The sequence below is a fragment of the Alnus glutinosa genome, chromosome 7, assembly GCF_958979055.1.
Source record: "Alnus glutinosa chromosome 7, dhAlnGlut1.1, whole genome shotgun sequence".
Lineage (NCBI taxonomy): Eukaryota > Viridiplantae > Streptophyta > Magnoliopsida > Fagales > Betulaceae > Alnus > Alnus glutinosa.
The window spans coordinates 19,280,950-19,296,958 of NC_084892.1; the positions used below are offsets into that span (position 1 = coordinate 19,280,950).

The 16,009-nt window shown below is 37.9% G+C and overlaps 1 protein-coding gene across 1 annotated transcript in view; it reads right to left on the reverse strand.

Annotated features, from left to right (window-relative positions):
* Positions 1 to 16,009, reverse strand: part of LOC133872924 (TATA-binding protein-associated factor BTAF1) — a 62,022-nt gene that overhangs the window by 14,947 nt on the left and 31,066 nt on the right. Inside the window, exons 8-14 of the mRNA XM_062310586.1 lie at positions 10,125 to 10,233; positions 9,319 to 9,925; positions 8,930 to 9,062; positions 8,736 to 8,804; positions 5,804 to 6,015; positions 1,080 to 1,317; positions 528 to 701 (exon numbers count right to left, since the gene is read on the reverse strand). Of these exons, the coding sequence (XP_062166570.1) occupies positions 528 to 701; positions 1,080 to 1,317; positions 5,804 to 6,015; positions 8,736 to 8,804; positions 8,930 to 9,062; positions 9,319 to 9,925; positions 10,125 to 10,233 (1,542 nt within the window). The remainder of the gene's footprint in view (positions 1 to 527; positions 702 to 1,079; positions 1,318 to 5,803; positions 6,016 to 8,735; positions 8,805 to 8,929; positions 9,063 to 9,318; positions 9,926 to 10,124; positions 10,234 to 16,009) is intronic.

The window sequence follows — 16,009 nt, forward strand, 5'->3', positions numbered from 1 at the left end:
TCCTTCTAGTTACGTGTTATTCTTGTATACTTCCTGTGTACCTAGCTACGCTTTATGCTTTTACTGATATCTCGATTACTTATATATATATATATATAATCATAAATTTTATAGCTTTTCAAGATATAAATTTTAAAGCTTTTTAAGATTAGGAAAACTTATTTACAACAAAAAACTTCTCTACCAAATAACAACATTAGCAAATAAAGTTAAAGCATATTCATATCAATTATCCAAAGTATATAAACAAATTGAATAGACTATTAAACATGAATTAAAATAAAATTATATAGAAAGTGACTAAATGAAAGGAGAAACCAAAATTTGTTCCTGTCCCTAGATCTTCAACATATCTCACTTCTTTATCTCCTAGACAAAAGCGCTTCCATTTACCCAGAAAAACTACTCAAATAATCAAAACAGATAATAGATAAAGAGAAAAACAGATAATAGATAAAGAGAAAAAGCAGTAATGGAAAGAGAAATGCAGCGCTTATAGAAGTCATCCAATGTCATATATTACTAACCTTAAGAAGGAGCCTCCAAACCCGCTCTGAGCACTGCAAGATTTCATCATTCGATTCCAGCAGCAAATTCTGATAGACAATTCTAAGGGTATCCCCCAAAATGAAAGAAGGCCAAAATGAAGTATCAGAGGGCTCACAAATATTCCTTTTGCTGCCTGCTTCAAGCAACCGCTCCTGCAAAATGGCATCTTATGTGAACCAAAACTATACGGAACCATTTTTAGTATATACAAAGCATGTATTCATAAAAGTTAAATGTTCCACAAGAATAGTGACAAATTATAAAGATAGGGAGTAGCGCTAGAAACTACATTTTTATCCTACAATTAGTCCACAGTGCTGACGTGGCAGGCCCAATAAACCCTTGGATTAGTCCTTATCTAAAAATAAATAAAAAATCGAAGGGTTAGTTGAGTCTGCCACGTCAACATTATAAGATAGTTGTGGGATAAAAATGTGGTCTATAGCATTACTCTAAAAATGTGGTTTATATGGTTAATTAGTAATTCGTATTTAAAAAGAACAAGTATAGAAGAGCATAAAATTGTTTACCAACGTCCGAATAGCTGAATAACGAACCGATGTGATACTATGCCTCATAAATGGCCATAACCGCGGTGCCAAAGTGCATAACATATAAGGATTTTCCCGTGATATTATTCCTCCAGCATCATCACCACGACCTGCTTCATTTAGATCAAATTCCTGGCTCTCTTTCAATGTCAACGCTCCAAACATCTTAGGAATCATCTCTTCCTGGGAATAGATTTCCGCCAAAAGATTCATTACACTGCACACAAGCTTATGAAAATGAATCTCAATATATACTTTACTCAAATGTCTTATGTCTTAAGCTATCCTATAAATTTCAGAAAGTACCCCATTGCAGGACTGAACCAAGATTTAACTTCTCAAATGGCTTCCTTCAGAACCAATTATTTTGAAAGGAAGGTGACAGCTAAAGTTTTAATTCATACTAACTTATGTATAAAAGATGTAGAAAAAATAGACACCATTTTTCACCATTTTGATTTAAAAAGAAAATGAATAGGACAAACCACCTCTTGGAAAAGCAAGAGTACGTGAAATAAATATTCAAAGCTTATTAAGTAGATAAAACTCAAAATCATAAGATCCCATCCATAAGTCTTGTATATAAGTACTTTAAAAAAAAAAAAAAAAAAAAACATAGCATCTAAAAAGACAAGGAAAGCCCTAATAAACATTCATGTACCTTGCTTTTCAAATGAAAGCCCAATGACCCAAATGAACTTTAACCAACAGGAAATATAGCCATGATCAACATGATCACTACCCTACTTATAATTTCAAAGCACCTTTACGAAATATTCCTATTTTTATCAAATGATGCTCAGTTTCGGACCCTTTGCGACTAATTTCAAGATTCCGTTTTCATTGCAGAATTTAATCCATGGGATATGAATTCAACGGAGTCTTGATCTAGTAGGAAAGCCTGGAAATAAATCATTTCCAATTCCATAATCTTGAAACTTAACAGATGCATCAGCAAGTCATTAAAGGCACCAAGAAGGAACCAGTAGTAATGTAAACTCTTAAAGTAGCCCCACGAACTGACAAGTGTAGCATTTGGACCGTGTAGCATTTGGATCCATCAAACTACCATTGTGTAAAAAAATGCCACGTCATTAGCGTTGACCGATATGTTGGATGGAAAAGTGGTCACGTCGCTTGCACGTGACCAATTTTTTACCAAATTCTTCCTAAAATACCTCTATTTTGACAATTCAAATACTTGAATTGCCCCTTTAATATAATTATTAAAAAAAAATTAAACTGATTAAAAAAAAAATTTATTTGGGAACAAATGCGGTGGTCGAACCACCCCCACAATTGACCACCCTTCTTCATTTTTAGGGGGTGGTTCAGCCAACTAAAGATTTGGTGGTGTGAGGATGGTTCGGCCACCCTTGGGGTTTTTTTTTTTCTTTTTTACTTTTTTTTATTAACTTTTTATTTTGGTTTTTAAGAAAATAGGAATATTTTAAGAAGAAAGACAAAAAAGTGGTCATGTGCAAGCCACGTGACCCCTTTTTCCATCCAATATAACGTTTGACTCTGACGGAGGAGCATATTTGACACAAAGTGGTAGGTTAATGGGTATACGTACCACACTTGTCAGTTCGTGGGGCTACTTAGAAAATGACTAGTAGTTCTAAGTGGCTTAAGTATATTTACCCTTCGTAGTAAATGGTAAACTTCTTATAGACTTCAAAAGTACAAATTCCCAACTACAAGAAATAGAAACATTTGGTACTTGCTCAGCAGAGCACAAGCAAAGCAAGTGCATTGTTTCGATAGCTTAGTTCAGCACTTGCCAAAGAACTGCCTAAAGTACAAGTAAAAATTAGAGACTAAAAACTAAAGAGAGCAAAGGGATTTCAACAAAGTATGAGGAAATATACAAGAGAACCCTAAAAAGTTATATTGGATGGAAAGTTTGAATTGCAGCCCACAACCGGAAAATCCAAAAGAGGGGAGAGAGAGAGAGAGAGAGAGAGAGAGAAACCACTGCAGCCCACAACCGCCAAGTGATCTCAAAAGCAAAAACTTCAATTTGGGTAATGAGATCTCGTTTCCCTTGATGGTATTCAAATGTCACTGTTATGAAGCTCACCAAACTATTCTTCCCAACAAGCCAATAACTCCACTACCATCCAACACATAAAGTTTGTCATAAATTGAAAATTCATCCCAACCACTCCTAATATACTCCCATACACCCAAACCATTAGAATTCCTAACCTCAGCAAAACACCAATGAACCCACCTACCACCATATTTGACTTCCACTAGCTGCCTCTAGAGATTGTTTTCATCCCTACATAGCAAACCTCCACAGCCACTTCACCACAGCGTCTGATTAAAGATCTGAAGCTTCCTAATAACCAAATGCATGGACTGAATAGGCAAACAAGCCTTGCCCCATTCCACAGGACAATATTTCAACCAAACACCCATGCCGCCCCAAAGAAAATCTCTTTAAAGCTTCTCCCATTCCACAAAATGACATTTCAACTTGGAAGCAAGTTCTAAATCAAAGTACATGTAACTGATAAATATTATAATTTCTATGATAAATACTCCTGCTCTGAAAAAAGCTATTATTGCAAAAATCCGTGAATACAACCATGTAAATTGTAATAATAATAATTAAAATTTTTATCTTTTGTAGCTTCATAAAATCTTTTAGAAAAAAAAGTACTTATTTTTCAATAGTAGATTGGTTCATTCAACCAATTCAAACTTCAAGCTCGCCAAGAAGTACTTCATACTACGATCATTGAAAGAGCAATAATACCTAAACCTAAGGATGCTCCGAAATCTTTTCGGTTGCAAGTTTGAGTATTTTTATTTTTATTTTGAATCGGGATCCTCCCTCCATGTCCTCTTGAAACTATCATCCGCGCCTTTGGTCTTGAAAGCAATCTCCTCTCGAAAGCCATCACTCACGCACGAGAAGAGGTTTGGAACTTGCATTCTCACCGTCTATACTTAGGTGTAGGAACGGGATAATCCAAAATGGTGCTAATAAGGAATCAATGAGTATTTGTATTGCCAGATATGTTACAAACAAAAAAAATGCGACATGATATGCCTAGTCAATTGACTTCATCTGGGTTCAAATTCTACCGAGAGGTCCACTACGGAATGCACACAATAATAATCTATGATGATATGTTGGAATTGGGTTCAAGCTTTCCCCAACGAACTCAAATTATAGAAGAAGAATAAGGAAGTGACCATAAACTGGAGAGTCTTGACCCATTTGAAAGATCCCGAAATGCGTTGAGGCTCAATAGTTGACTAAACATTTGGGGGTAAAGCATTGTTTCTTTGAACCTACTAATTTCCTTTTCATCTTCTCAATCACCATATTCAAAAAAGGTAGCCTTTAAAGAACCAAGAGGCCATCACAAACAAGACATGTAGAGTGTTTCCTCCATGCAACTGAGTAATCAGCGTACCCCCCCTCTCTATACTCCTATAGGTACCAAGACACAACTGCCATTGTGGTGATTAGTTACAAGCATTAAATCTTCTACATAAAAGGACCACCAGCTCAATCAAGATATTCATTGAATAAACTTATACAAGAGTAGACTAATGGGTTGCACATATCTTCAACTTCTTGCCTTCAAACCCCAACAAAATTTCAACTATATTCAAACCCTAAACCAGTCCTCAAATCATCAAAAAAAAAAAAAAAAACCCATAACCATAATTTTAGCATCCCAAACCAAATAAATTATTGTAGGCAGGACTTTAATTCGTCCTACATCATATGTATGTGTATAATCACCAAAAAAAAAAAGAGAAACAAAGAAAATAACATGGATTTTACAAGATAATAAAGTTTTTAGTGTTTTACTCCCTTAATAAGAATGGGATGAAAGGTAAATTCATGGTTAATGACCCAATGGGTTTTTCAATAGCTTACCGATAATTGTTATATTACTATTGTTGGTCCTTTGTTCAGGAAGGAGATTATTGATTAGCCAGGATCTTGGGGGACGTGAGCCGATGGGTTAACACATGAAAAGAAAACACTAGCCTTGCTTTTTCACAAGGACATCAGATTTTGTACAAACAAAAATACACTCTCATATATGACCATTATACAACACTACCATTGCCTCTCTGGTCAGGGAAAATATGGGGAGGGCATTATCCTCCACATAAAAGTTGACGAGGACGCACACATCCATATACATATATTTGTGTCTGTGTGTTTGTGTATATGCATTAAACAATTATTTTACTAAATAGGTAGTTTCTATAGTTGTGACCAAGAAAACTTAATTAAATAAGGCATCATTCAAGCCAAAAGAGTAAAAAATGAAGGTCATAAACCCTCTTACTATTCCTCTTTTAATAGTATTTCTATCCCATACTTGAATGAAGGCCACATCCTAACACATTAAGCGTGTATGACATGCATCTAGGAATAACCAAGAAGCATCACTTACATGGTCAAAACTAGATAAAACTATATATTTAACTTCAAGGAGTGCATACGTGCAGCTAACATAGTAGTAAGAGGAAAAAATGTTAAGCCAGATAGCCTATATGTAGCATAAAAAGGGGAAGATAAGAAGTAAAGAAGGGAACGAGAAAGAGAGGGGAGAAGGGGGGAGGGAAGGGAAGGGGGGGGGGGGGGGGGGGGTTATGTATGCTACAGATGTTATCATTGCGAATGTCAAAATGAAAACAGCAGCAAAATTAGTAAAATTTACCTGCTAGTGGATGGACTCAAATCATCCAAATCAAGTAATATATCCCAAAGTAGCATCACAATAGGATGCAATACATAATCCTCTAGAGCTACAATAGCAGCTGCAGTAGGTATTAAAGCATCTGCAGCAACTGCCCGAACATCATCATCGGGGTCCTCCAGCCCAGTTTTACATGCAGGGAGAATGCTGCCAAGCAAGTCATGAAGCATCTCCTAATTAACAAAACAACCATGAGATACAAAAGGACAGATCACAAAGTAAAAGAACAAAATAAAATATAAAAAAGAAAAAAGAAAAGCCTTCCACACAGTTATGACTTGTATTCACTGAATGCATGGTTACAGCTTAACCAAAAACAAACAAAAAAAAACCTTCCATATAGTGGCTTGTTCTGCTTGAACACACGATTACAGCTTAAAATACAATCTGAAAACTTGTGACACTAACTAAACTAAAGTAACCATTATCATTAGGGCGCATTTCCCCCATTTTAACCAATTTATAATGCATCAAACATCTTTGCCATTGAAACAATAAATTTTCTTCTCCTGACTCCTTTATGAACACCAACACGGAGCTCCAACTTCCAACTTTGTCAGCAAAACCAATTCCATAGGTTTTGATTAAGCAGTAAGGATTTATCAGGTATGATAACCCAACATGTTTCTGATGTAAAACCACATGAAATTACTAACGTAGCAATCACCAGCTCAAATTAAAAAAAAAAATCCCTTGAACCATTGTAAAGGAGAAATATGGTTTTAAACACGAACAAGTTGGTTAAGTCTAAGAGAGAACAAGACAAACTTAACAAGTTTGAACAAGTATAAGGGCATTGTCTGTGCAGGTATAAACACGAGAAAGGTCTCAAGACCATCAGATACTTGGATTGAAAAATATCCTCAAGCTGAGAGACCTAGTTTTGTATGCTATGAGATGGCTCCTAGAGAATGGAAAACATAATTCCTTCTAAGATTGAAAGCTGGGTTAAGCGACGACACCATTTATATTTGTATTGATAACAAAAAAGAATCAGGATGTTGAAAAGTATTGACCTTTCGATTGAGATCAGTTAGCTAATTAGATTTTCCATGCCCCTATCAGAGGTGAAAGACACTGGGATAGACCAGCTATGCACAATTCTCAATTAAGATGCCCATCTGTTGTACAGGGACCTAAGAGTTACCCAACATATGAAGAGTTGGGTTAAGCGATGACACCATTTATATTAGTATTGATAACAAAAAAGAATCTGGATGTTGAAAAGTATTAACCTTTCGATTGAGATCAGTTAGCTCATTAGATTTTCCACGCCCCTATCAGAGGTGAAAGACACTGGGATAGACCAGCTATGCACAATTCTCAATTAAGATGCCCATCTGTACAGGGACCTAAGAGTTACCCAACATCAGCTTCATACAACATAAACCACTTAGTGAAATGGTGCAGGGACCTAAAACAAAATTCCTCATATGATTATTATGAAACAGACTTCCTAAGAAGGATTTCTTGAACAAGATGGTTTAAAGTACCAATGTATTTCCTTTATGAACAAAACAGGCTAGATCAGAACCATTTCTTGTCACCAAGGCTCACGCTAGGAGCTCACTTTTTTTGGCCCTCTTCATTCCACTAGCCCTGATTGGCAAATGGAAGTACCAAGGTGCATCGGGTGGTATTGTATATGAGATCACTAGCCCCTCACATGTGAAATTATAGAAGACCCTGTTTAAGTTTAAGACCAAACGTTCCCTAAGTTTAGCCATTGCACCCCGGACTTTTGCTTGAAGAAGCTCCTCACCGTCTAGGGCCCAAAACGTTTGGTCAATAGTTCAATTCAGGTGTTCTGGCCCTTCCGACTAGGACAGGTATCTTCTTAAGTGGATGAAGAGTTAAATAATAATAAAACCAGAAGAGAAGAATACAACATGAAAAATAAGATTACTCCTCTATAGATGGGGATAAGCACTCTGTGTAATAAGATTTTTAATTACCTATAAAAAAATGAAAAAGGTATTTAGCCTTTATGGCTTTTGGCTTTTTTTTATTTCATTGAATAAATATGGTTTTAAATTGCGAAGATCCAATTTTTTTTTTTTTTTGATAAGTAACAAAATCTCATTAAAAAGAGCAGAGGAGTGCAACCCTAGTACACAAGAAGTATACAAAAGTGCCTCTAATCAGAGGAACCAAAAGAACATAAATGTAAAAACTCAGCAAACATAATACGACTCGGGCTGCGAAGATCCAATCTAAATAGGATAGTACCACAAAATGGTTTAGGACTGCTGTAAGATATTTATGTCTGTGTCAATGTCTGAGTGTGTCAATGTCTGGCTTTTTTTTCATTGAAATACATACAGTTTTAAATTGCGAAAATCCAATCCAAATAGGATAGTACCACAAAATGGTTTAGGACTGCTGTATGATATTTGTGTCTGTGTGTCAATGTCTGGGTGTGTGTCAATCTAATTCTGCTTATGAATAAAAAGAAAGAGAACAATTCTGCCTTCCAAATCTCACAAATAAGCCTTCTTAATTGCCCGGGGTCCAACTTGCCAATATCCGTCCCACCATTTCAGGCATTACTCTACCCCGAACAGCATAGCCCAGAACTCTTACACATTAATTTGCATTAAGACATTCCAAGAGATGGCCACAAACAAGAGGCTTGTCACTATACCCAAGGATCATAGGAACTCAAAACTCAATATTGCGTTCAAATTCAGGACGACAACACACATGTAAAAAAGAAATGTTTAACACATACAAATTGCAATTAGGTACATCAATCTGCACAAATTCAAGGAATCTGCCGCACACCAAACAACCAGGAGAACCATAATGCATAATCAGTCATTGCATGTGATAAACCTAAATTGTAGCAGATCTAGAATTATCATAGTAAATGGTGTGTACAACAAAGATTTACCTGCCGCACAGCAACCAAATACTTGATACCCAAAAGACTCCCGTGACGAATTTCCCATTCTGGTCTACACTGAACAAAGAAGTATGAAAAGAGCATAAAATTTGCCAATCAAAAAAAGGCAAGGATAAGAATATAAAAATTCACTATAAACAATAAAATGTAGGATAGAAGGCACTTCATTAGAACACATTTACCTGCATTTTCAGCAATATATTTAATGTTTCATGAACTAATGTGGGATGCATGTACTTAAACACAGCACCTAATGCTTGCGCACAGGTTTCCCGAACAGGGGCAACAACCTGATCAGATACATAATCACCAAATCTGCAATAAAATAAAAAGAAAATAATTGACATTACTGAAATATGGACACAGAGAGAGAGAGAGAGAGAGAGAGAGAGAGAGAGAGAGAGAGAGATCCGTGACATCATAGTAAGCAAAAACAGCAAATGAGAAGTGGAAAGTAACAGGAAGCACATCAAGAAGTAGCTAATCTCTTGTTACTAAAAGATTAATAGGAAAATAAATCAATAACTAAGCTCAACAAAATAGTCTAAAGATACAGAATATGAGACCATACCGATCAAGAGACAACACACACAACAGACGAATTGCACATTCTTGAAGAAATTCACAATTTTTCAGCCAAGAATGCCTAGCCAGTTTAACCATGTTCATCAGCTCACAATTTTCAGGAATATTCTTTAGCGTATCAGCTTTTCCAGTGGAAACTTTATCCTCAGAATAACCCTTTGTCTCTGCAGTATCAGCAGCTTCTTTACATGAATATGATACACCCTCAAGGAAAGATTCTGGCTCTACCTTAACAGAAGTAACATTCAGTTGACCATTAAGCTGTCCAGAAGGCAAATTCCACCCATGATCAACCTTCACGCTGAAATCAAAATTACCAACCTCACTGAAAGAGACCATTGCAGATATCATTGGGGATGACACGTCTTCAAACTTAGGCCTCTTAAGATTTGGCTCATGCCCATCTGCTGGAACTTGCATATTCAAATCAATCTCTCTCTCTCTCTTCATTGTGTTTAATATACCTTTATCTTCTAGTTCAACAAATAATGCACCATCTAAGCTCAAGTCAGGCATAAAAACTCCAACAGAAGCTCCTTGATGGCTTAAAATTTCCCTCAAAGCCATGACACTACCATGGCGAACCTCCCAAACTGGAAAAATATATGGTCAGACAAATGATCATTTGAAAGTGAACAGAAATCAGCGAAAAATAAGAAACATAAAGACCCTAACAAAAGATCTATACCTCAAAAACCCACATACCTCCCCCCCCACCCCCACCCCCACAAAAAAAAAAAAAAAAAAAAAAAAAAAGAAAAAAAAAGAAAAAGGGAAAATTAAATAGCTTACCTGGATCAAACATTTCAAGGATGAGTTGCTCAAAAAAACTATGGAAAGGCCACCGCCCATCTCCATCATGCTCCAAGCTATCTTCACCATGATTAACATCCAAAAGTGCCTGCATGAAAACCCAAAAACAAATTGTTGCATCTGATGCCTATGCAGAAGTCAAAAACAGAGGAAGGTAATCAACGAACAAACAATTCTTTGGCAACCAAAAACAGAACGAATTACATGTTACAGATAATCATCATAAGATATCGAAGCTCTAAACAACAAAATAACAAATAAGCTGAAGCAATCCATAGTACATGGAAAATCAAACTGCAGAAGTTCAAAAAACAGTGACGTTCCATTAAGATTCGTGAAATCTTAAGAAAAATAAATAAATTAAAGAAGAAACTTCAGTTAACCTCCTGAACTTACATCACATTTGCAATTACCTTCAACTCTCAATTTAGTATATTCACTTTTCAATTTTTTTCAATTTCAACCCTTAGTTAGGATTTTCTGTTAAATCCTAACGGATGAGTGTGAAAATTCCCAAAATACACCCTTTTCTTAGGAAAAAAGAAAAGAAAAAAAAAATGACTTAGGCGTTAATCAGGATTTAATTGAATTTGCAAAAACACCCATGCTTAGATCTATGAAATTTTTTTATATTTTATTCTAAAACAAAAAAAAAATAAAAATAAAAATAAATAAAAATTGAGAATTTTGACAGAATTTAACAGAAAGTCTTAACGGATCGGTGAAATTGAAAAATTGATACACTAAATTGAGAGTCTTTGAAGATTAGAAAGGTAATTGCAAAAACGGTGACAATTCAAGGTGGTTAAGTGACGTTTCACTTAAATTAAAAAAAACGAAGTTGTGATGGAACCAGCATCTAGATCATATAGCACAGCAGAGCAATGCCTATATCAAGTATTATTCTAGCCATATATCTTGTCTAGCTTGATTCCTTCGATGCCTATTCTTCGGGGGCAACTGCTTTGGGTGCTCAGCTTCACTCTTCTTGTCTAGTGATGTAGGAGTGTGGAGCACCTATCTACCCGTCGAATTCCAAGCAAGTGCAAAGATATTGCCGAAAAGCGAAGAAAGGCAGTGTAGCTCAATTGGACGTTTCTCTGCGTGCGGAGATCATTAGTTATCTGAAGGCACAATCTTGGGGCGTTCTTTCTTAGCTCTAGGTCGGGGCCGTGGTCTAGCCCACACTGGCGTCAGGTGGGGGAGGGGTTGGTTTGGATCCCTTGATCCCGATGGAGACTAAATCTCGAAGATGGGGGTTTGCGTCTTGTCGAGGAAGCATCAGTGGTTGCGGCGCTTCCAATGCTGGATTCAGATGGAGTGGCAGTTTCCATGAAGGCTGGTGCTAAGCATTCTACTCCGGTGAGGAGTTTCCTTCGATGGGGTTTTTCAAAAATAGTCTGGCAGTGCATGTTTCTCCTCATCTATCGCCTAAAGTGTCGGTCGCGACGCCATCGACTTTGGTTCTAAAGGAAGATGGAGTGAAAGGGGCCCCCTCCCTTTTGTGTGAGGTTTTCAATGGTTTGATCCAATCTCAAAAGTGGCCGGTACGTTTTGGTCCGTCTGGGGAGATCGTTACATGGGATCAGGACAACGAGGTTTGGGATGGGGAGGATGGAGACTCCCTTGTCCCTTTCGGTGTTTTCCTTCCTGGCATGCCCTTGAATTAGGCGTTAAATGGTGTTGAGGATGAGGATCCGTCCTCGACGATTTTGGATGCCATTGAAGAGGATTTTCATCAGGAAGTAAAGGTTGCACGTCCAAAGACCAAAGGTAGGAGGGAGTTGTTGAATCTGAAAAGCTCCATTAATTATAGCGATGCTAGTGCGACCTCTCAGTGAAGGAAAGGCAAGGCTCACATGTTGTAGCATGAAGTGATCCATGTAGGTTTTGGGTTTAAGGGCTTTAGGTCCTTGCGGGTTTGTTGGGTTTCTTTTTTAGGGCTGTTTTGGTTGTTCCTGTATACTTAAGAGCGCCTTACGCTTTTTTTATAAAACTTTTATTACTTACAAAAAATATAAAATAAAAAGTTATTGTCTATTCTCATCTCCATCATAACCTGCAAGTCTCATCGCTTTATCTTTAGACCCCTAATATAGCAAAAATATTTTGTAAATATGGTATACTAATCTAAGCCTTTTTTTTATTAGTAATTGGCAAATATCATTAAAAGCGGCCCTAAGTATACAGGAAGTATACAAGCGGAAGCACCTAAGTAGGAGAAGCAAAAAGAATGAAATCACTATAACTAATAGTTAAAGGAGAAACATAGGCAGCTGTCCAACGTCAGTTTTGAAGAGAAATTACTTAATATCCTTCAAAGTCTTCTTATGGTCCTCTAAACATTTGCCATTCCTTTCCCTCCATAAACACCATAAACGGCACGTAGACACCATCTTCCACAGTAGCACTACGCGTACTGCTGGTGGTCCACCAACAAGCATATAGGTTGACTACACATTGAGGCATAACCCAGGAGAAACCAAAACAAATGAAAAAGGCAATCCAAATGGCATAAGCCATGTCACAGTGAAGAAAAAGATGGTCAACAGACTCCACATCCCTCTGACACATGCAACATATGTCCACCATAATAACATGCCGCTTTCTAAGGTTATCCATGGTAAGGATCTTACATAAAGCCACCAACCAAGCGAAAAAGGCCACCCTCAAGGGAGCCTAAGTCCGCCAAACCCTCTTCCAACGGAAGCGATTACCTTCACTACAGACCAAGGAACAATAAAAGGATCTCACATTAAACAACCCTCTTTTGGAGAGGACCCACCACAATTTATCTTCAGTACCTCACCAACCTCCTAATCATGAGCCGCTCTAGCGAAGCTTACGTTTCACTGATTGGAACCACCAAAAAACTCCAAGTGAGTCGTAACAGAGGCAACCTTTACGCAGGTAATACCAAATAAATTTGCAAAGGCTTCTAGAAGGGCCACATCCCCACACCACTAATCATGCCAGAATCTAATCTTGGAGCCATCTCCCACCTCAAATTTGGTGTGACACAAATATATTTTTTTTTTTTTTTATAAGAGTAATATCATTAAAAAACGCAAAGCGCAGTCAAGTATACAGGAGATATACAAAAGAAGCGGCTAAGAAGAAGAAGAAAAAAGAAAAATGAAATCATTATAGCTAATCACTAATGAAGCTAAGAACGCAGCAGTCCAAGAGAACAAAAAAAAGAAGATAAAAGTACTGAGCTCCTCAATTGTCATTTCTTTGTCCTCGAAATGTCTATCATTTCGATCCCTCTACAAGCACCACAAAAGGCAAGAAAGAACCATCTTCCACACAACAACACTCCGAGTACGACCTCCAGTCCACCAACAAGTGAATAAATCTACCACCCGAAGAGGCATAGCCCAAGACAAACTGAAGCGACTAAAGATAGCATTCCATAAAATGCGTGCAACTTCACAATGGAGAAGAAAGTGATCCATATACTCCCCATTTATTTTGCACAAACAACATCTATCAATCACAATGACACGCCTCTTTCTAAGATTATCTAATGTAAGGATCTTCCCTAATACCGCCGACCAAGCGAAAAAAGCCACTTTCAAGGGAACCTTAGTCCGCCAAATACTTTTCCAGGAAAAATGAACTACCTCTTTGCAAACAAGGACACATCAAAGTTCCCTTTGTGAGAATGAGACCGCCAAAGCTGGTCTTACCCTTCACGTCCCACTCTAATGGAATACAACAAGGTGAAGAAGGAAACCAAGATGTCCACCTCCCAATCGTGGGCCGCTCAAATAAAGCTAACATCCCACTAAAAGGAACCTCTCCGAAACCAAGTGAGCTGCAACAAGTGCATCCTTGTCACAAGCTATGGCATAAAAAACTGGGAAAGCTTCCTTGAGGGCCATCTCTCCACACCACACATCATCCCAAAATCTGATCCTGGACCTATTTCCCAAAATAAGTCTGGTATGACTACAAAACAAACTCCACCCCTTACTTATGTTCTTCCAAAGCCTCACTTTGTGAGACGCAGGGGGATTTAAGGAACACCACCTAGTCCAAGCAGTACCATACTTTGCATCCATAATAGATTTCCACCAAGCCACTCTCTCATGCATATAACGCCAAAACCACTTCCCTAAAAGAGCCTTGTTGAAAATCCTCAAATTCTAAATGCCCAAGCCACCTTCAGAAATAGGGAAGCAAACCTTGGACCAACTAACCAGGTGATATTTGAACTCTTCACCTAATCCTCCCCATAAGAAATCTCGATGAACCTTCTCTATACGATTAGCCACACTGGCAGAAATGGAGAAAAGAGATAAGAAGTACGTGGGAAGATTGGAAAATTTCCCCAACCCCTCCAAATATTCTTCCATAACCCCACCCCAAAAGCAACAGACGGCTCAATAGAACACCACTCACCCCTTGAACTGCCAAATTTAGAGTCCACCACCACTCTCCACTAAGCCTCTCTCTCATGCACATAGTGATAAAGCCATTTACCTTAGATTGCACAATTGAACAACTGCAAGTTCCGAATTCCCAACCATACCTCCGAGAGTAGTAAACAAACCTTGGACCAGCTAACCAAGTGATATTTGAACTTTTCGCCTAGCACACTCCATAAGAAATCACATTGAAACTTCTCAATACGATTAGCAACACTCGCAGGGAAAGGAAAGAGGGACATAAATACGTAGGCAAATTGGAAAGTGTGCTCTTAATAAGGGAAACCCTACCAACCTTGGACAAATACATCCTTTTCCAACTAGCCAACCATTGCTTGTATCTTTTCAGTGACACCGTCTCAAATATGTTTAGCCTTGTAGGAGGCCCCAACGATAGGACGAGATACTTCACAGGCAATGAGGAGACCCCACAACCCAGAATACCCACCACATGATCAGCATTCCTATATGAAACAACATTTCAAACCAAAGGAATAAGCAACGCAAAAGATGAAGATGATCAGGATTAGCACCACAAAAGATCAAAGTATCATCAACAAAAAGAAGGTGAGAGCAAACAAACCCACCAACATTAGCCACAGAAAAATCAAACAACAGCCCCCCACTCACAGTAGCAGAATTCATTCTACCCAAAGCCTCCATCACAAGGACAAACAAAAAAGGGGACAAAGGGTCCCCTTGTCTCAAGCCTCGTGAACTACTAAAAAACCTGTAGGAGTGACGTTCATGAAAACTAAGAAACACATCGAAGAAATGCAATGAGCTATCCAAAAGCACCATTTCCCTTCAAAGCCACACCCTCTCCCCATCATATACAATAAAAGGTCACAGTTGACATGATCATAAGCTTTTTCTAGATCCATTTGCAAATAACACCCGACTCACCAAACCTTAATCTACTATCAAGGCATTCACTGGCAATAAGAAAAGGATCAACGATTTGCCTACCTCTTATAAATGCACTCTGTGACTTAACGATAATCTTCTCCAATACCATTTTAAGCATGTCTTCTAGTACCTTAGCAATAATTTTGTAAATGCCCCACACAAGACTAATCGGGCAAAAATCTTTGAGGTCAATAGACCCTAAGAGTCTTCAGAATGAGGGCAACAAATGTAGCATTACGGCCCTTCACAAACTTACCTCTAGCATTGAAATCACAAAAAACCTTCATGATATCCTCTTTTGAAACAACCCAGCAATCTTGGAAGAACGCCATAGAGAAACCGTCAGGGCCCCGTGCCTTGCCACCATTCAAAGCTTTCACTATCCCCTCACCTCCTCTTCCTCAAAGTCTCTCTCCAAACAATTAGCCTTGGCCTCCTCAATAGAAGCAAAAGAAAGGCCATCCATCAAAGGCCTCCAACTAAAATGTTCGGTGTATAACTTCTCATAAAACTAGACAGTAT